Genomic DNA, 21,959 nt, shown 5'->3' with positions numbered 1-21,959 from the left:
GTTGATGTGCCTAACTGGATGGTGAAATTGTAATGAAACAATGGGTTTGCTGGAACCACAAGCAGTTTTGTCTTGGCAAGGTTGAGTTGAAGGTGATGGTCCTTCATCCAGCAAGAAATGTCTGTTAGACAAGCTGAGATGCGAGCAGCTATCGTCGGATCATCAGGATGGAATGAGAGGTAAAGTTGAGTGTCATCAGCATAGCAGTGATATGAAAAGCCATGTTTCTGAATGACAGAACCTAGTGATGCCATGTAGACAGAGAAGAGAAGTGGTCCAAGAACTGAGCCCTGAGGCACCCCAGTAGTCAGATGTTGTGACTTGGACACCTCACCTCTCCAAGGTATCTTGAAGGACCTATCTGAGAGATAAGACTCAAACCACTGGAGTGTGGTTCCTGAGATACCCTTTGCTAATAGAGTTGACAGGAGGATCTGGTGGTTAACCATGTCAAAAGCAGTGGACAGTTTCAGCAAGATAAGTATTGAAGATTTGCCTTTAAATCAAATAAAACCTATTTAGTTTTTCATTAGTAGTGTCAGTGTTAAACACTATATGCAAATTGTAAAGCACAATAAATGTTTCTTTGAAGTAGCTGTATATTAATGCATATTCAGTCATTTTTTACCTTCTTTACTGTTGTTGTTGTTGTTTCCAGTGGAAGCATAAAAGGAAAAGTTTGGAAGAATGTACATATTCTTCTCAATTCCATACTATGACAATTCATATTGACTACATCAGTCAAGCTTTAGAAAATATAAGTATACTAAAAGTAGTTATGCCTATTTTTGGAGATTGAAACACTTGGTCACAAGCAGTCAACATTCTTCTGAGCTTTTTTTGTACAGATTCACATTCTTTTGCATTCTACAGGAGAAAGAAAGGTCTTTGCCCAAACGAAAGAAAGTCTTTGCCCAAAGCATATAGTGTGACAGTAATCTGAGAAGCGTTTAGAATGCACACTGAGCAAAGAATAAAATACAAAGACTATTCTACTAAAAAGACTAAAATACAAGTACTATTTCACTTACCATATCTACAGCGGTACTGACATACACCATCTCGACCCCCCATCAGCTCCAGTATGGAGTCAAAATAGCCATTCACTGCCTGGAAACCCCCTCTGATAGAACCTAAGCCCCAGTCTGAATCATCTTCAGATTCTTGCATGGAGCTCTGGGTCTCTGCAGGTTTTCCCTCAACAGGGGCATCTGCCATCAAGATGTCATCTGGGGTTTCACCAGCCTGAGCTTCAGGTAAAACAGAGCCGTCAGCTGGAGAATCCACCGCAGCTGCATCAGAAGAGGCCTGGATAAGCGTGGCAGCCAAGCCTGTGGAGATACATAGCAGCAGCAGCGGCAGTGCACGTGGAAACATGATGTGGCCCCGGGTCCTATGAGGTCTGTAGGGTCCAAGAAGAAGGGGAGACAGATAAAGCCGAAGGGCTTAGAAAGAAAAGAGTGAGCAGCACAAACAGACTCTGTTGATAGTGCCTCGTGGAAGGGACTTTGAACTGTGATTAGATCAAGCAGACAGCAAGGCATTGATTGGTGCTAAGGTTAAAGGTAAGGTCCAATCTCTTGCTGAGGCTTACTCTCTCAGTGAATCATAGTCACACTCCCCTTTTGTAATCAACTTTTTGCTTTGATTGCCTGCAGTTCACACTTTACCTAGAAGAGGGTCTCCTCTCTCATACAATAATTTCATCTAGAGCTATCGCATTTCAACTATTATTTCCATTGACAGACTGTTGGTAATCTCAAAGGCCTATGTCGTGCTCAGCTTTTTGGTTATATGAAATTTGAATGAGCCATAGTGATTGCATGAAGTAATACTGGATTGCAAGGCTTTGATAAGATTTATGGGTCAATAATATTTAAAAATATTAATATATTTAAAAATGAAATAGAGTACAGAGACCTGAATCGCTTCTATGTGGAACGTGTTTTTAATTTCTGAATTAAAATTCATTTAGATATTTTTGGGAAGCATAAAGTTAGAAATATTATTTCTGTCATGACAACTCTGGGAGGGATTGGCATGGTAATGTACATGACAATGTTAATGTATTTGGTCTTGGGGGAATAGATCTGCTACGCTGCTGCGGCAGAGCAAGTACCGAGACTTGCTACTGCCAATACATCCACAACATGCTGCTGTGAGCATGTAAGAAATATTGCTGCTGCAAATATAACATACATGAAATAACCCCCATATAGCGTACATGAATCACCTCGTAGCAGATACAGGTGGAGTTGGGGAAGGTGGAGGGTTTCTGAATGAAGCTGCAACTGCTACTGCAAGCACTGATCAATAATCATATATTTGAATGTTGAGCAGCGAGCTCATTGGTTACCAATACAGGAGAGAACCAATCAGCTGTGCCATGTGATGATGTCATTAGGTCAGATTGAGTTAGACCTATCGGACTGCACCATCTAGAGTTTCATGCCAGAATTCTGTATTTAGTTTAATCAGAAATGACATAGCACACTAAGTCAGAACAGGCTGAAGTTTTGGGCAGAGTTTAATGGAGTTTCTCTTTGAAAACTATGTGAGGTTGTAAGGATTTGATGATTTAGCTCGGCAGAGCAAGTACTGAGACTTGCTACTGCCAATACATCCACAACATGCTGCTGTAAGCATGTAAGAAATATTGCTGCTGCAAATATAACATACATGAAATAACCCCCATATAGCGTACATGAATCACCTCGTAGCAGATACAGGTGGAGTTGGGGAAGGTGGAGGGTTTCTGAATGAAGCTGCAACTGCTACTGCAAGCACTGATCAATAATCATATATTTGAATGTTGAGCAGCGAGCTCATTGGTTGCCAATACAGGAGAGAACCAATCAGCTGTGCCATGTGATGATGTCATTAGGTCAGATTGAGTTAGACCTATCGGACTGCACCATCTAGAGTTTCATGCCAGAATTCTGTATTTAGTTTAATCAGAAATGACATAGCACACTAAGTCAGAACAGGCTGAAGTTTTGGGCAGAGTTTAATGGAGTTTCTCTTTGAAAACTATGTGAGGTTGTAAGGATTTGATGATTTAGCTTTAGAACATAAGTTTGTACATTATTAATGTACAATTGACAAAGCCAACATGAACTGTCAATAGTTTATTTAGGTTTTAAATTGAACTGTTATCTCTTCAGTAAGCACTCATTCTGTATAGTTGTTAAAGAGCTGTGTCTGCTGCTTATGTGCAATTGCAATTGATGTGCAACTGATGTGCACTTTCTTATCATATGGACTGCAATGTCACTGATTTCAAACCTGCTCCGTGTAAATGTTCTGGCTGATACAGATGGGGACGGCCTCTTGTTTAGTGATCAGCTTTTAACATCTACCATTAGTGTTTTTATTGATTTATTTATTTATAGAATAGTCTTATAAATTTCACTATAAAGTTCTATAAAGGTCACTTTAGACTTTTAAACATATAGGCTTTTTTTAATAGACTTTTAAATAAATAAATACCCATTTTCCCATTAAATGCTACCAAACAGCATTTCGATATGAATTCTGTCATTTCTAAATCCTGTATGTCTGTAATCATGCGTGCCATGCATATCAATGTTCATATTTCACCTCAAATATATTTAGTAATACTGCACTGATCAACATCTCCAAATATAGCCTAGCATGAAAAAGTCCAGATATAAATAACTCGTAGGCTAGCTTTTAAAATATTTTAATGAAAAGAAGAATTCTATTTAGCCTACATCATAGGCCCTGCAGCGAATTCATAAATTAATATTCATAGAGAACAAAAGATGATTGGAAAAAATATGCGTAAACATTATAATCAGGTCTGCTTTATGCTTAGCTTTTAATGGACAACACTTTACAGAATATACAAATAATGTAAAAGGCAGGAAAACAGTTCACACCAAACACCTGAATCTGCTTCAGCTCCAGCATTCGGGCGGTACCTCAGTGCTACAGTACATTTCATGAAGTGCCACTAGAAGGCAGCAGTTGGCTGTTAACGTTTATTTGAAAATATACAAAAACATATGGGTCATTCCTGGGATTTGGTGATTCAACTTGGAATTTTCTAAACACCCCACAGCATTAGGCATTATACATTTTAATCTTCAATTTTGTTTCTCTCGCATATTTTACCTGTCAACATATCAGCAATCCCAACACTATCTTTCTGCTGCGGATGTGGGTGCTATGATTTCTGATGTAGGATGCTTGTCAAAGTTTAAGTGGACACATTACATCAAATATTCTATTTATAATATAAACATGAGTTGTCAGGATGTTGCATATATTAACTGAAACATGACATATGTATATTTAACATTATGTCACTGGGCACATTTAGTTCTTTTTTTTTTCTCTAAGTACAAATTCAGTGAAGTGCCTCAAGGTAAAATGTTTGGTGAAAGATAGAAATACAACATTTTATGATAATGTGCGTGTGTTTGTGTGTGTGTGGTGTATGTGTTTATGTGTCTCTATCTATCTATCTATCTATCTATCTATCTATCTATCTATCTATCTATCTATCTATCAAAGCAATACATAATTTTATTTATTTATTTTATTTGACATTACATCATTCGCAATGCTTCATGCTGGCTATTTTTTAAGTTTTAATCATTATCACTGGGATTTTTTTTTTCTTTCTGAATCACTATTGCTGGGCTTTTTTTTACTGACACAAACAAAAAGCTACACAAAAGAAAATGACATGTATATTTAACATTATTTCACTGGGCACATTTAGTTCTTTTTTTTCTAAGTACAAATTCAGTGAAGTGCCTCAAGGTAAAATGTTTGGTGAAAGATAGAAATACAACATCATTTTATGATAATGTGTGTGTGTTTGTGTGTTTATGCGTCTCTATCTATCTATCTATCTATCTATCTATATTTTTTTTTTCTTTCTGAATCACTATTGCTGGGCTTTTTTTTACTGACACAAACAAAAAGCTACACAAAAGAAAATGACATGTATATTTAACATTATTTCACTGGGCACATTTAGTTCTTTTTTTTCTAAGTACAAATTCAGTGAAGTGCCTCAAGGTAAAATGTTTGGTGAAAGATAGAAATACAACATCATTTTATGATAATGTGTGTGTGTTTGTGTGTTTATGCGTCTCTATCTATCTATCTATCTATCTATCTATCTATCTATCTATAAAAGCAATACATAATTTAATTTATTTATTTTATTTGACATTACATCATTCGCAATGCTTCATGCTGGCTATTTTTAAAGTTTTAATCATTATCACTGGGATTTTTTTTTTCTTTCTGAATCACTATTGCGGGGCTTTTTTTTACTGACTGACAAACAAAAAGCCACACAAAAGAAAAGACCCAGCAAATACTGAATGTTTCCCTAACGTTCAAATTACTCGCGTCGGCACAGGCTACGTCATAATATGTCTATTACGCGTTGCTTTGTAATAGAATTCTAAATACCACGACTTTAGTTTGAATCTTCGTTCGGCTGAGTCCGCTCTTTTCAATGAATCGGTTTATTCGGTTCACAAAGCTTCTCTGAACGGTTACTATGAACGGAGAGCTTGCACAAGTTTATGACAAGCTAAAATGAGGATTTATAGTTTTTTTTTGCCAATAGATGGCGCGAGACGCAAAAGATTCAGAATGGACTCGCCACATCTTCAGCACTGCAGCAATGATGAGTAGTTTATCTCACAGCTGGAACTGTCTGTACGCAAGCAATTCTAACCCTCTCCTTTTAGGAAAATCTGATTGACACTTGTGTCCCATACCAGAACAACAGTCACAAAACTGACTGTTCATAACCGTAACCTTAAAATTATATTCGATTAAGTTATGTTTATTTAATTGTACATGGCTTTGTCTTTGTACCTTCCATGTTTCCCACCCTTACTGTTCTTATGTGGTATGATGACACGCACCTTGATGTTAAGAAACCCTTCTGTGTCACCTTGATATGAGGTAAAAAAAAAAAAACTTTGTGTCATTCCGAATATTATAAACTTAATGTTGATTTTAATGAAGACGATTAAACTGAAATGTCTCACTTTACCTGTATTCATTCTAGATATACACTGAACAAAATTATAAACGCAACACTTTTGTTTTTGCCCCCATTTTTCATGAGCTGAACTCAAAGATCTAAGACTTTTTCTGTGTACACAAAAGGCCTATTTCTCTCAAATATTGTTGACAAATCTGTCTAAATCTGTGTTAGTGAGCACTTCTCCTTTGCCGAGATAATCCATCCACCTCACAGGTGTGGCATATCAAGATGCTGATTAGACGGCATGATTATTGCACAGGTGTGCCTTAGGCTGGCACAATAAGAAAAAGTCTTAGATCTTTGAGTTCAGCTCATGAAAAATGGGGGCAAACACAAAAGTGTTGCGTTTATAATTTTGTTCAGTATATGTTCAAAATTAAGATGAGCTATTTGGACACGTGTGGATCATGTTCAGGTAAAAGCTTTATTTGTGATACTCTGCTAGGATACCTGTGTGAAAACACGATGCCACCTGCTGCTTAAAAGTCACAGAAAAAATTCTGAACAACAGGCTAATGTTTGTGTATTACTTTATATATTTTTGTTTACTACTATATATTAGTTAAAATAATTGCACATAGTGCTGTTTCCACTTCAAGTCAACTATGAATATAGATGGCAAATAGATTAATTGTTGTAAATCTTTCAATGTAAAAAAAAAATTATTCACAGAATAAATATTACACAATTTGTATTTGTCAGAAATATTTAATAAAAGTAATTACTGCTCATACATTTAGAGTTGAGACATTTATCTCGGGCAACAGTATGCAGTTTCTCCAAATGACCATTCGGTTTGTTCCATAATGTACAATTTGTTCTGTACAAAACACAAATGCTAAACTTTGTATAAAAAATATAAGTTAATTTAAAATTTAACTCTAATTAACAAAATAACAATGGTAATAATCAATAATTGTGGCAATAATAATATAATAGGAGCAATAATATTAATAACAATAATAATAGTCTCTAAACATAGTGCATATGAGGGGAAAGACAACTGGTTGTGGATGATCTTGGTGACGGAGGTGAGCGGTGCTGAATAAATCCTCTCAACTCTGACTCCGTAGTAGATGGGGGTTGGTAGCATTACTCCAGAGCGAACACACACTCGCATGCACACGGGATCAGAAAGTGCATGACTGCCTAAGATAGCACCATTAGAATGTAGCTTACATCTCCAAACTCGGTCTCTCTACACAGTGCACACATCGCATGCCGACACAACCATTGGAAGCCATGTTTAACATTCCCATATCCGATGGTGTACACACCTTTGGTACACTTAAAAACTAACAGGCATCTTGAAGCAGTTTGTGACAGTATTGATTACATTCACTCATCAGTCCTGCAGTATTTACAGAAGGCCATCAGTCAGTCAGAGTTCCATCACTGTCTGCAGGGACTGCACGGATACAAAGAAGAAAAAAAAATAAAAGAAAAAAACGAAACTGAGTTCAGCCATTTGAAACGAAGGCAAACATTTTTGTTGGGTCGCAACTTGAAATTCACCTTAGCCTGCATTTGACAACATATTATGTAGAAGACATAAAACTTACTCTCCAGAAAGTGCAGTTGTCTGTGTCAGATGCATTTTCAGTTGCCCCTTCACTAAGCTCCCGTCCCATTGGTTACTGTTCTTTGCTCACACAAACTTTACAGAACGTCCCATAGAAACTGGAGTATAAAGCGATGAAGAAGTGTGACATTGCAAAGCATTATTCCTCTGCTGAGTTTGTGTAAAGAATGTGTTTGAATTACACAAAAACAATCATCTTTGAAGACTTGTGAATCATGTTGCTTTGGGCGTGAGAGTTACAAAGTGTCATCCACAGTATGAACTTCTCAAGGTTTATTTCGATTTGGGAAAAGGGAACGTAATATGTTGATCTTTCTGTTGTCATTAGCCTATTAGATATTTTTAAGTGCTGTGGAAACTGATTTCTATCCAATTCCTTTTAAAGAAACCAAACATGCAGGATTCTCATAGACTTACATTAGAAAAGAGGAACAGTTTGTCTGGTTTTATGGTGGATGCACCAGTTACTAAGATAGGATTGGTCAGTAATTTTGTTGTTGTTGTTGTTTGTTTTAGGTTGGGATATTTTGAAGGGGGTTAGTCCACAGAGTTAAAGGGATAGGTCACCTAGAAATTAAAATTTAGTCATTATTTACTCCTTAATTAGTAGCATAAGTAGCACTATGAGCTTCAACGGGTTAAACTTCATATCAGGTTGGAAGATGCTGCAGATCTCAGTGAGGAACACCGTGACTTGTGTGTGACTCCAGGAAGGTTCAGAGTCAAACTTATGCCGTTACAAAAGCTCTTTGCTTTGGAAGGACGCGCTTTAGGGGATTTTTGTTTTCAACTCCACTCAGAATAGGCTGTATTTCTTCATTCAAGTACTGCAAAACATTTTTGCTCAAAATATTATATAAAACATCCATCAGACCACGGGTTTATCGTGCCTCTTTCACCTCAAATGCGACAAAATATTCTTTCTGTCTGTCTTAAAAAATAAATCCACTCAAGTGCGCTTTGCGTATTTTGACCACAGCAGGATAAAACGTACCATTTTAAACTAGACGAAACATCTTAGTTACGAGTCACCCAACCAGATCGTAACTCGGGTTGGTATTTAAGGCCCCTTCAAATGTAAGACCACGAAAGAAACTGAAAAAAAAAGAAAAAAAAAACACCTAAGTGAAATGATGCAGAAGCCACCTCCTAAGGAAAAGTACTGCCGTTCTGCTGAAGTGATCCCACACAGAGTGGACTTGAGTCCCAGCCATCAACGAAGGAGCCCTGATGTCATTCGAGTGTACGCCTCCGTCACCCACTGAGGTAACATTATGTTTTGTTTATTTTTCTGAATATATCCTTCCCCGCTTGCCCTCTGCGCTTCCTCCTGTCTCTGCAGGAAGTGGGACTGTCCACAGGAAGACCAGTGTCTCTGGCAGGGTGTAGGTGGTGCTGTGGGACAGGTGCCACAGATTCAGTTGTCCACTTTTACTGGTACACTGTCTGATGTCTCGCTCAGCTCAGCCTCGTCAGTGGAAGCCCATGCAGAGGTGTCCTCTCCTTGCACGATTCGTTCCCATTGGGCCAGGTTTTCCCTGCAAACACAGAGAGCTCCACATTATCACAGCAAAAACACAACTGTTGGTCTATAGCTTAAATGTTGCAAAACAATTACAAAAAATCCACAAATTAAGTGACTAAAGTGAGAAGTAGCATGTTTTGCTTTCACATTTTCACCTCTGGACATAAAAACGTGTCCCTGTTTTTTTTTTTTTTTTCAACAAAGCACAAAATTATAATAAGAAATGTTTCTTGAGCAGCAAATCAGCATATTGGAATGATTTCTGAAGAATCATGTGACACTGACGAAAGGAGTAAGGATGCTGAAAATTCAGCTTTGCATAACAGGAATAAACGGCATTTTAATACATATTAAAATCGATTGGTCATATGCATATGAGCTGAGGCAAGAGACTTCTTAAAAAAAAAAAAAATCTTACCAACCCCAAACTTTTGAAAGGTAGTGTACGATTTTAAATATATATTTTGGTTATGAAGTATATGGTTAATGGTGATTTGATTAATGGTAACAGTTGCTGTGTTGAACGTTTTGAATTTATTACAAAATTTTAAATATTGAATGTAATTCATGTCAAAAATTGAGACAAACTTGAATGAATTAGTTTCTTTTAAAATCTTACAAATGCATTTATGCTTAAAGTGCCCCTATTATGGGTAATGAAATATTTTCATATTTTGGTTTTGGGAGTCCCCAACAACAGGCTGAAATGCATGCAAGGGCAAAAAACACTTTCATTGTCTTATAATATGCATTTATAATATGCATTTATTTTTACCTTATTTGCTCAACGACACCCAAACGATTCGCTCAACGATTCATTTTTACAAACCCCTCCTTTGCGTGACGCTAATCTGCGGTGATTGGTCCAATTGTTCTCATTTTCATTTCATCTCGCCTGTAATGCCTGATAAAGCAGCGTTTGTGAGCGCAGTGCTGCTTTGTGTACAGCGTTACCGGGGAAACCGCTATTTTCACCTCTCCAAAAACGGCACCTAGTGGCAAAGAATGAATTTGCATCTTCATTCAGACCAACTCGAAAAGACCAACAAGTGGGCGGGCAATATGCTAATGTTTCATGTGTCAACATGAAACGGCTTGGGATTCGTTTTAAAAACGACTCGTTTCAATGATTCTGAGTCGAATCTTCCTTTTGACAGACAATAACTTTATACACGGTGCACTTTCAGATTTAAAACTTTGCAGGATGTTTTCATTCACTTAGAGCTGTGTTACACACTGCATGAAAGGTAATTTTCAAAAATCCATAATAGGGGCACTCTAAATGCTTAAAATGATCATTTTCAGATAAAATATAAAGTGTAACTGTTTATGAATTTCCTCACAGTTTTTTTTTATTAAAAAAAGAAAGAAAATGAAAAGAAGAAAAAAACATGAAAACAAACATGAAAAGTAGCCAAGAAGTGTTGCTGAAATAAAAGACCACTTTGATTTGTTTAACTTTTTTACTTGGTCACTACGTAATTCTCATACTTTAATTCATACATTTTTTTTTTAAATAATGGATCGAACTAACCGATAATAAAATTTTTATTTTTCATTACTGATTTTTTTTTTCCATTTTATTGATTAGTTGTTACAACCCTAAAAATGCCATTCGAAGTCTGTCACTAGAGTAACAGAAGCAATGCTGTCAGGGCGATCTGACCCAGACAGGAAGAAAGAAGGTGGTAAACTCTAAAACTTTGTTAACTCAATTTTTTTGTTTAGGTCTGTCCTTTTTGTTCCATTTATGTAGCATGCAGGCCAAAAACAGAGGGTGAAAATGGTTGACTATTAGACTCTCTCTTTCAATTAGTGATGTTGATGTCCTTTATTGGTCCCTCTCTGATCTCACAATGACCAGGGCTCCGGAGCGTCTGGGCCGGCTGCCCACACATTCCAGTTGGAAACCTGGTGCTGACGCAGTGGCACGGCTTTTCAAATTGCGCCGTCAACTGTGTTTGCATTCCCCACAGATCAAGGTCACCGAGGCTCGCAAGCATTCGACCAGTTTAGGGGCGCAGGGGGGAGAAGTTTAGACACGGACCCATCCTCACATCAGAACTAGCACAATGGCTACATAATGGAAGTCGGTTAATGTGACCAGAGCAAAGCAGCATAATTAACTCCAGTTTCAGAGCAGGAAAGAAAATGATGTATTGTATAAAGATTATGAATATGTGCTAAACTTATTGAACCTACAGTAGCTAAAGGGAATTATTCTGCTGCTGATTATTCTGAAACCAAACAGGAGCTATTTGAACAGTGTTTGAAATGCAACTTTCATGCCACAGAAAGAGGTCAAAAACCTGCTGATATAACAACATTACACTAGCTTTAAACATATATATGCCATATATATAATAAAACGGTATCACTTTAGAATAGGGACCAATTCTCACTATTAACTAGTTGTTTATTATTAACATGTTGGCTGTTTATTAGTACTTATAAATCACATATTCTGCATGACCATATTATACATCCTTAATCCTAAACTTAACAACTACCCTACTAACTATTAATAAGCAGCAAATTAGGAGTTTATTGAGGCAAATGTCATAGTTAATGTTTGTTAATAGCGAGAATTGGACCTTAAAATAAAGTGTGACCAATAAAACCATACATAATTAAAAAACAAAATCTAGCATAGTATTAATATAAGCTTCAAATAATTTCATTAAAAATCAATTAATGATTTAAAATTATATTCATCACAACAAGCAATGCTTCCACTAAGTAATATTAGCCTGTAATGCACCATAGCCACTTGGCGCATTAATATAAAATCGATGTTGATGAGGTTGATGTGCGGTCACAGGTCTGCATATAGTGATTATAGCCATATTGAACAAGACTCATCCAGAAATCTGTTTTATAATATTAGTTATACCAAACAGACTTTGAAATAGTAGTCAATTGGTTCAATTTGTTTAATTAAAGTGCTTACGATCACTTTTTGTGACAGACCTGCAGGCTGTAAGCAGAGGACCGGAGGGAGGAAACAGCTCTGACAGGGTGGTGTAACAGGGAATAGCCACAGCATTGTAAAAGCCCACCTGAGAACATGAGAAAAACAGGACTCAGATAAGAAAGGAAAATTTAAAAAATGGCTTCTCAACTCAAATTTAGCATTTACTCTACAAGTAAATATAACCGCTAACCTAATGAGCTGCCTACCTAGGCAACTTTTAAGGCACATTTCCGACGTGAAGGCAAGGGATAGGAAAAGCAACGTTCTTCTAGGAGCTTGATAATGACAGAAAGTTCTCATTTACCTGTCCCTGGGGAACCTCATCCTTTTTATCTCTGTCCATCATAGGGATGGGCTGCATTCCAATCTTCTTCATTTCATCCCCCTATCATTACAAACCAGATGAACAATTTCACTGAATGTCCTTCAGAGGTCTGGCCTGCAATTTGACATACCGCTCAAAACAATACAGAGACCTGTACAATCATTTACTTTATTACACAATATTGTTACAATAAAACGATTCATGCTTGGCTTACAATGATTAAAGCTTACCTCAGTCCAGAACTCAGCATAGATGTCATTGGCCGTGAGTCGTGTGACGGGCCACAGTTTGGTCACAGAGCAGAGATCACAGGCCGTCATCATCAGACCGATCACACGGTCCCTGCGGTGGACAAATAATCAACCAGCAATTCATCAACGGGATCAGATCAGGCTGTGAATTAATTACATTTGCTAGGAATTCTCTACATTAAGATCTATTGCTTTGCTTGAATTAAGTTGTAATATGTTTCAAAAACGGGTCATATAGCATTAACAAAGCACCCACACAATAAATGCTGGGACAGAACATTATGTAATTCTCTTTTTCATTCACAGTTTGGTCCAATTTATAAAAAAAAAAACCCCAAAAAAATGTTAGTTTTGGGAGAAATTCATGCATAGAGCTTTTAATTCATGCTGATTTAATTTAGTAGTGTCTAAATTAAAGAAATGTGCTTAATTGAAAATAATTATTGAAAATAATGTCACAATGTAAACAACAACAACAACAACAACAAAACAATTAAATAGTAAAAAAGGGGCAAATTATGACTTTAGGGAAAAATGTAACTTGGATATATTTTCTATGTTTATTTTAAAGTGACATAGTTACGTTACATCATGTATTTACTATAGTAATACCAGAATAACTGAAAATTATGCATAATTGAAAGCAGCTAATCCTAAACCAAAACCTAACTTTTACCCTATAGTAAGTACATGCAGTTAATTAATATTACTCAGTACTAGGGCTGCACGATAAATCGCATGCGATATTTAATGCTTAATGCTGCTCAATGTGAAAGCCCGCAGGTGATGGAGATTTACCGCTGATTACAGAACTGGCTTTCTGACAAGATGCGCATTAAATATCGCATGCGATTTATCGTGCAGCCCTACTCAGTACTTGTGCAAATTCACTAAAACAATCTCACCTTCAAATAAAATGTAACAGTTTTTGTGAGATTCACTCAAGCAGTATGTTACTACTTCAGTTCAAACACAGCCTTTGACACTGTTTCGGTGGCTCCCTGAAAATATCTCTGAAGTTGAGGTACGATTTACAAGAGTTCTGTGATAATGGAGGTGAACTATGACCTCTGACCTGTGAGCACGGTTGTTCAGGTCCAGCGCCCCTGTGGCCAGCAGTTCAGCCAGTTGCTTGCGGTTGCCAAAGTACAAGGCGAGGTCTGTAGCAATTATGGCCTTCCTGATGATCTCCAGCACCTGCTCATACTCACTGGAAGTCAGGTTGGAGAAAATATTGTGCCCTTCCAGCTATGGGAAAAAAAGAGATCAATAAAAAAGCAAAAGCTCCACTTATGGGGCGTCTGGCTCTGCTGGAGAGTTGCAGCAAAGCCGAAGGGGCATCCAAGAGATGGCTGACAACCAACTGACTCTGTTCAAGATGGGAAATTTCTTAAATATGGGAATGAGGAAAAAAAAGAAACATTAGACCATAAGTCTATTTTTTTGTGGTCGACCTAATGCAAACTGCATTCAGCGCAAATTTTGGGGGCATGTTTGCATTGATACCTGATTTGTAAATAAATGGCACTACCACGTGAATGCTTCCTTGTATCTCAGCTTGTGTCAATATGGCATTTAAAGACAATGTGATGGTTTCTGCATGCAAGGCACTACAGGCAAAAACATTGTTTTTGGTCAATTTTATGTAGGCTATTTGGCTTTTTATAAACTGTTGTTTCAGACTAGTGGAAAGAAAACATCAAACATACACTTTTAAGTGTTTATTTTATTCATGTTATCCATTTGCGTCTCTAGATTTTAATTACAATACATATCTTTAAAGGCCATTTTCTTAAAATGCAGCTTACTGCATTACAGCGTTTGGTGTATGTAGTGTACTATCTATTCCAATCTCTGTATTTATTCTTATCTATATTTTGATATTATGAATGGTCTTACAGAGTGGTTTCTTCATATATTATTCTCCTGATTTTATAAAAAAAAAAAAAAAAAAAAAAGATGACTTTTTTTCAGGCTGTTGACAATATTTCCTGATTTAGGGAATGTAATCAGATTACTTTTTTTTTTTTTAGAAGTAACTAGTAAAGTAACATATTACTTCTAATTTTACAAGAAAATATCTGAGTTGCTTTTTCAAATAAGAAATGCAAGTTACTTTGTTTTCCCATTTATTTACTGACTCCTCTCCTGTCCCTATGTTCAGATAAATTGGGAATGATGTGCAGAGGCACTTCCTTTAGGCTGAAGCTTATTAATTTAACTTTTGGTGTGAAAGGGCCTTTATAGTTGACACAAATATAACTTTTGGCTTTTCTGTTATTAAAAATAAATAAGCAAGCCCAGCTAAGATGACAAAAAGTAACGCAAAAACAATGTAATGCATTACTTTTAAAAGTAACTTTCCCCAAAACTGGACTCTAATAGGCCAACGAAATGAACCATTAATTTTGAAACTGCCTTTATCCAGTGTTCAGATTTCTGTTCTTGGAATGTATGCAAATTAGTGCATTTTTAATTAGATAATGCCTTAATTACATATTTAAAGACAACATTTCAGAAACCTTGCAATGCAAAAATGTTTGCAAAACCTTAACATAATCAGTCAACTGGGGAAGTATAGTGATATCTGTTATTTATTTATTTATTTTTTACATTATTCACCTGGGGTGAACAACAACATTTAGCAAGGACTATAGCTTTAAACAACAAGCACTGAAATCATACATAAGACCACTGCCCACAAGCCAATTTTATACCATAAGTGATATAGTCATTGGAGAATCTAAGGGAGTCTGTGCACATGTTCGTGCCCCATAACAGGTGGGTGTAACTGACCACATTTAGCTTGTTTGAAACTATCGTACTGAGCTGGCGCAGTGTGTAGGAGCTTTACCTGCAGGATGGATACTGTCTGTGAAAAGTGATGCTGTTCCATGGTGGATGTGGAATACAGGGCAGCCAGCGGATGGTCAAACTTCTGTAGATAACTGTTACTGTAGCCGCGGTGGTCCAGGTCATGACATAAGCAGGCAATCAGCAAGCCTTTCCTCTGTGCGAGAAGACATAAGCAGGGCGACAGAGTAAGTCACACTATGGAGCTACTAACTTCTGCTAACTACATTTTTCAGTGACACTAAAGGACTGGTTCACACCAAGAATGATAACGACAAAGATAACTATAATGTTAACGGCACACTTTATATTAAGGTCCAATTCTCGCCATTAGCAAACCATTTTGTGGTAAGGTTAGTTTAAAAGGTGGGTTAAGGGTTAACAGTATAATTATAGATGTAATTACAAAAATGTATTACAGATGTCATTACATGCAGGTATTTCTTTAAATATAACTACAAGTAGAGTGAGTGATTTTGGAGAGGCTAGCAATAGCAACCTAGCTTTGAAAGCATAAGATCCCACCCTTCCTGCAAATCACTCTCCAAAGCCACGCCTCCTCCAAAAAAACAAACAAAAAAAAGGAACGGCCACAGTTTGTTTCTTGCTGTTTACTACTTGCACATGGTCAGCTAGCAAAATAAACCTCTTATATATATATATATATATATATATATATATATATATATATAATTTTATTTTTTTTTTTTATTGTTAAACCCTGGTCCCAGACCTACTCCTTAAATACGAAAATCATTATAAAATATAAATTATAGCATCATCATTAATCATAGTTTAAGCAATTTAAAGTTACACAAATTAAATATATTTGTATGCAAATGATTTCCCTGTCATTTACACCACCAACAATTTTGCCCAAATAAAGATTTTAGTTAGTTTACTAAAATTATGCAAATTGTAAAAATCATCTCAGAGGTCATGACATAAGCAGGCAATCAGCAAGCCTTTCCTCTGTGCGAGAAGACATAAGCAGGGCGACAGAGTAAGTCACACTATGGAGCTACTAACTTCTGCTAACTACATTTTTCAGTGACACTAAAGGACTGGTTCACACCAAGAATGATAACGACAAAGATAACTATAATGTTAACGGCACACTTTATATTAAGGTCCAATTCTCGCCATTAGCAAACCATTTTGTGGTAAGGTTAGTTTAAAAGGTGGGTTAAGGGTTAACAGTATAATTATAGATGTAATTACAAAAATGTATTACAGATGTCATTACATGCAGGTATTTCTTTAAATATAACTACAAGTAGAGTGAGTGATTTTGGAGAGGCTAGCAATAGCAACCTAGCTTTGAAAGCATAAGATCCCACCCTTCCTGCAAATCACTCTCCAAAGCCACGCCTCCTCCAAAAAAACAAACAAAAAAAAGGAACGGCCACAGTTTGTTTCTTGCTGTTTACTACTTGCACATGGTCAGCTAGCAAAATAAACCTCTCTTAAATGTAATGACTACCCCCCAAAAATGGAACAATGAATTTAGTAACATAGAATGAATCTATAAGTGTATAATAGTTGCTGCACTCTTCAGTTAGTGTAGATAACATTTTGTTAGAAGCTCGTAGTTGAAATAAGTCACTTTTGTAAGTTCACTGCAAATGCTAATGTGAGAATGACACTGACCTCAAGCTCAGTGAAGATCCCAGTGGTTTTTTGCAGGATGGCATACATGCAGTGTGCCACCGTCACAGCGTGTTTCCAGTTGTGATATGGAACTCGTCTGTAATTTTTCCGCACTGACATAGTGAAGCGACACAGTTTCTCCTGCTCAAAGCTTTAATAACACAAAGAAAGTGTTACTGTAAATCTTTGCCTTGGCATAGCAGTGCTGTAAATGAGTGTTTCTTCATCTGCGGGCACAATCCAAATGATTGATTTTTATTAAGACAATAGATTTAATCTTATTGTTATATGAAGGTTGTTTATTGGTTCCCTGAGAAGGGAACGAGACACTGCGTCCTCTAGAGGTCGCTATGGGGGAACACCTTCAGCGTGACCGGTGCCTGAAGCATACATCTAAACACGACAGTAACGACAATAACATTGGCTGACGACAGCCTATGACGTCATTACCCAGCGCGACCACAGTATAAAAGGGCGCAGGGAGAACATGTCATCCGCTTCTTCATCTGAAGCTTGCATCAGAAGCATTGCAAGGAATCTAGAGGACGCAGTGTCTCGTTCCCTTCTCAGGGAACCATGGTTAGATACGTAACCTGAGACATTCCCTTCCGAGGGAACTTCGAACTGCGTCCTCTAGAGGTCGCTATGGGGAATGGTATACCCACGCCGCCATGCTGAGGGGAGTGCATGCCAGAAACCACTGCGAGCACTAAGTACCAACTCTACCATAGCCATGGTAGTTGCCCCTAGGACGCCTTGACGGCTGTCAGTGACAATATCCCCTCCGACCAAAGGCCTGAGCTGCATACCTTACACAACTTACCTGTTAAGGGCTGGGCTGGGACGCCCTAGGGCAGAGCTCAAAGGCTTGGAATCAGAGGATTCCTTTGAGGGGATACGGCCAGGTGACTAAAAACTCACCCCGGACCCTGGCCTGTCACCCAGGGGGCTACCGCCAGTTCTGAATGAACCTGCTCAAGAACTGCCTCGACAGATCCTTGGTACCAACACCCTGCTTCAGAAATGTATCAACAGGGATACATTAGTTGAGTGGAGCCCAAGGAGAAAACCGGGGCTTAAACCAACTCAGAGAAAGGGAACGAGGCTGACAGCACGTAACCCTTACCATGCAGGATTTTAGAAAGCATGCAAAATGCTTAGCGTGCACACTTACCACAATGTGGACTATAGAAAGTGCACAGAAGCACAGCGTGTGCCCTTACCATAGCATGTATTTAGAAACACTGTTACTACGGGGCAACCGAAGCTGTCACTTACACAGCCTAGGATCCCTACGTGACTGTGGCACGCCCAGGGAGTGACAGTTAATTCAGTCGTACTCAGAGGGAATAGAGGATAACCCTCTAGGGTGAGGGAAGCACTACCGAGCTCACCAAGAGAACAGCCTAATAGGAAGGCAGAGTCCTGACATGCCACCCAGCGGAGCTCACAGAGTGAAGGATTCGACTCTCCAATGAGAGGGACTCAGCTACTTAGAAGGGAGATGATGGCCCAGCCGCCTGGCATGACTGTTAACCGGAGCTCAATGGAGCGGAGACTCAACTCTCAAAACCAGAGAGGAACTTAGGCGCCCGATTTGGGAGCAGCATGCTCACAAGAGACCCTCTATGGTGAGGGGAGCACAGCTAGGCTCGGCCAAGGGGGGGCAACCTATCAGGGAGGCAGCAAGTGGCCAAACCACCTGATGTCGCTGCCACGGAGCTCAAAGAGCAGAGGGCTCGACCCTTAGCAAAGAAAGGGGGACCCAACTTGACCGAGGCGATCATTAGCCCAGGGCAAAGTAGGACTCATGTAATCCACCCAGGACTGGCGAGCTCATAGAAGACCCTCCCGCAGTGAGGGGAGCACGGCCATGTCCAGGGAGCAGATGATTGCAGATGGGACATCAGAAACGGGATCCAGCTTAGAAGGGGATCACACATTCCAACAGGGAACAACAGGGTCCCAGCATAGAGGCAACTGACCAAGGAGACAACAGGACTGGCCTAACACTCGGTAGAGAGTATGGATCCCGTTTGACCAGGCCTACAGAGAAGCTGTAGAGGCAACAGGATCCAACAACCCATTCACGCCTACAGAGCTACTGCTCCTCAGAGCCGAGGCACTCAGTAATGGTTTCCGCAGAAAAAGATCTCACTCATACCTCAGGGAACACAGCATACTCAAGCTCACTCCGTGAAGGGGCAATTCACTGGTTCAACCATAAGGGCAGTGTGACAGGGAAGCCCAGTGGGCCTGACCACCTATCGAACTGCAGAGTGGAATTAAGGAGTGTTAAGCCACTCAACGCCTCAGCGGCGAGGAGCTCTAGCTCAGAGAATGTGCATGATGGTCGAGAGGATAACTCAAACCTCAGGACACCCATCGGGGCGAGATATGAGTAGTGCGTCCTGGCCGGGGCAGCTTCTCAAAGCGAACACCCAGCCCAGACATCAAGGAGCAAGTCACGAAGCATTATACTCCGGGAAAATGCTCAACCTGAATGAAGGACCCACGAGTCCTGAGATATCAGCGTAATACTAGGGACCTGATGGCAGAAGAGGCTCCCGCCGAAGCCCAGCGACTTAGCTGCGCTGTCCAGTAGGCATGAAGCAGAGAAATAGGGCTAACATCCAGCCTGGATCCAGTACCGATGGGTGAGAACATCACCACGATCGGTCAACAGCGAGAGGTTCTGACTTCAGCAGGGGAGGTGCTTGCAGAGGTCCTAACCATAAAACACAGTCAGAAAAACAGGATCAGGTTACAGGATCAAAACTAGTTAGTGAATTCACATAAACTAGCAATAGAGTGGATGAAATGGATTGTACTCACCAACCACGGCTCCCGCACATGACTCAAGCTCACGGGTATCATCTGAAGGCGAAGTTCGAAGAGCACTTGGGTCCGGACCATCAGTAGGTAGTTCTATGGGATATAGAAACTAACCAAAAACAACATAGGTCCAGCATGAGAGACTGTAATGTGAGCACAGGAGGCTCCTACCTAACCTCGGTCAGGTGGAGGGGATGGTGGCTTCAGGGGAATTAAAGGGAGGAAGATGAGAGCAGATGTTAAAACTCTCGGAGGGAGGTGAGAAGATGCCCAGGTTTTACTCTTGTCCTGACGAGAGCGCTGAGAATGCCTCGTCTCGATCACCTCCCTCAAATCTTTCCTGTTACCCTTTGACTCACGCCTCCTTTGAGCCCTACCCGAAGGCGGGGGAGGGGCGCGAGTCGCGACACTAGTCTTCTGTGCCCGCCTCTGACCCTTAGATCAAGACGGGTCAGGACCCCTCTGTTCTTTGGGCTCAGACCTGGACCTTCGTGGAATGAAGGATTTAAAGGAAGCTGAGCGCGTCTTGGCCTTCTCGATCACCATCTCGACGGAAGTGGCGAAAAGCTCAGAAGGGGAAATTGGCGCATCAAGGAGAAAGCCCTTCTCTTTCATCCCGATATCCGCCAGGTTCACCCATAGATGCCTCTCCGTAACCACCATGGCCGCCATAGAGTGCTTAGTGGCATGGGGAGCGAGATCTGTGGTGCGACGCAACTCAGCCATCTCATCAGGGGATAAACCCTGGCCTTTATCCAGGTCTTTCAACAGGTCAGCCTGATAAGCCTGAAGCACCGCCATGGTGTGCAAAGAAGCTGAAGCCTGCCCTGCTGCTGCGTACGCCCTGCCATTCAAACGAGATGTATCTTGAAGGGGTTTGGATGGCAGGCAGGGAGCCTTAAGAGAAGATGTCTCACCCACAGAGAGATAGCTGGCTAGCGTCTCTTCAATAGGGGGCATATTCTCATAACCGTTCTCATGCATCCTCTCAATATTGGCATAACTAGTATGCTGAAACCTATGGATGCGGGATGAAAAATAGAGGCGGCCTCGAGGCGCCACTTTCTTAACCCGCTTCCACGGCAAGTCAAGCCTCGCCGTGGCACGTTCCATAACCTCAAGCAACTCAGCGTATGCAGGGCAGGAGGAATGACTTCTTCGTCCTCATCTGACATCTCCTGCTCATCCTGGCTTTGAGCCAGCAGAGCACTAGCCGCTGGATCAGACGATGTAAGAGAAATAGCATCGTCATCCAGCAGCTCACTCTCATCCATAACTGATGAGCGCAAAGGGGAAAGACTCTCTCTCAAATCATCAGCTAGGTCCACCTGCGATCCCCACAAGCTCATTTTCCTCCGTGCCTCAGCAGCAGCGGGTCCTGAACCACGGGGAGCTGATGGCTGTCCCTCTTTCCTCGAAAAAGCGAAACAAACGAGAGCGGAGCTTTTTCATTGAAAAACACTCACAACGCACGCAGATTGCCCCCTCGAGGACATCGCGCGTGTGCTCTTCACCCAAACACAAGACACAAAGATCGTGTGTATCATAAGGTGTCAAATAACGAGGACATGGATCCACACACTTCTTAAATGCCTTACTAGTGCTCGCCATGGTTTAAAGAGGAAAGACTCGTTCTTACCGGAATGCACGCTTCAAACAAAACAGTAGAGAAGACGAAGAAGAGGATGACGTGTTCTCCCGGCACCCTTTTATACTGTGGTCGCGCTGGGTAATGACGTCATAGGCTTTCACCGGCCAATGTTATTGTCGTGTTTAGATGTATGCTTCAGGCACCGGTCACACTTAAAGGGGTCATATGATGCGATTTCAATTTTTCCTTTCTCTTTGGAATGTTACAAGCTCTTGGTGCATAAAGAAGATCTGTAAAGTTGCAAAGACTAAAGTCTCAAAACCAAAGAGA

At 39.8% G+C, this 21,959-nt stretch overlaps 2 protein-coding genes across 3 annotated transcripts in view; both read right to left on the bottom strand.

Moving 5' to 3' along the window:
- Positions 1-1,501, bottom strand: part of LOC107702679 (group XIIB secretory phospholipase A2-like protein) — an 11,198-nt gene extending 9,697 nt beyond the window's left edge. For both annotated transcript variants that reach the window (XM_016505064.1, XM_016505065.1), the window contains exon 1: positions 1,032-1,501. In XM_016505064.1, the coding sequence (XP_016360550.1) occupies positions 1,032-1,377 (346 nt within the window). In that variant the 5' untranslated portion in view covers positions 1,378-1,501. The remainder of the gene's footprint in view (positions 1-1,031) is intronic.
- A 7,015-nt stretch (positions 1,502-8,516) lies between these two features.
- The window catches only part of LOC107702663 (cAMP and cAMP-inhibited cGMP 3',5'-cyclic phosphodiesterase 10A), an 89,451-nt gene continuing 76,008 nt past the window's right edge, over positions 8,517-21,959 (bottom strand). Inside the window, exons 17-23 of the mRNA XM_016505047.1 lie at positions 17,204-17,354; positions 15,555-15,710; positions 13,776-13,948; positions 12,680-12,791; positions 12,429-12,509; positions 12,121-12,209; positions 8,517-9,163 (exon numbers count right to left, since the gene is read on the bottom strand). Of these exons, the coding sequence (XP_016360533.1) occupies positions 9,043-9,163; positions 12,121-12,209; positions 12,429-12,509; positions 12,680-12,791; positions 13,776-13,948; positions 15,555-15,710; positions 17,204-17,354 (883 nt within the window). The 3' untranslated portion in view covers positions 8,517-9,042. The remainder of the gene's footprint in view (positions 9,164-12,120; positions 12,210-12,428; positions 12,510-12,679; positions 12,792-13,775; positions 13,949-15,554; positions 15,711-17,203; positions 17,355-21,959) is intronic.

This window comes from Sinocyclocheilus anshuiensis, unplaced genomic scaffold (genome assembly GCF_001515605.1).
Source record: "Sinocyclocheilus anshuiensis isolate Anshui unplaced genomic scaffold, SAMN03320099.WGS_v1.1 scaffold6, whole genome shotgun sequence".
NCBI classification, from domain to species: domain Eukaryota; kingdom Metazoa; phylum Chordata; class Actinopteri; order Cypriniformes; family Cyprinidae; genus Sinocyclocheilus; species Sinocyclocheilus anshuiensis.
The sequence above is the reverse complement of the archived record's forward strand: the minus strand, read 5'-3'. Positions and strand labels throughout refer to the sequence as shown.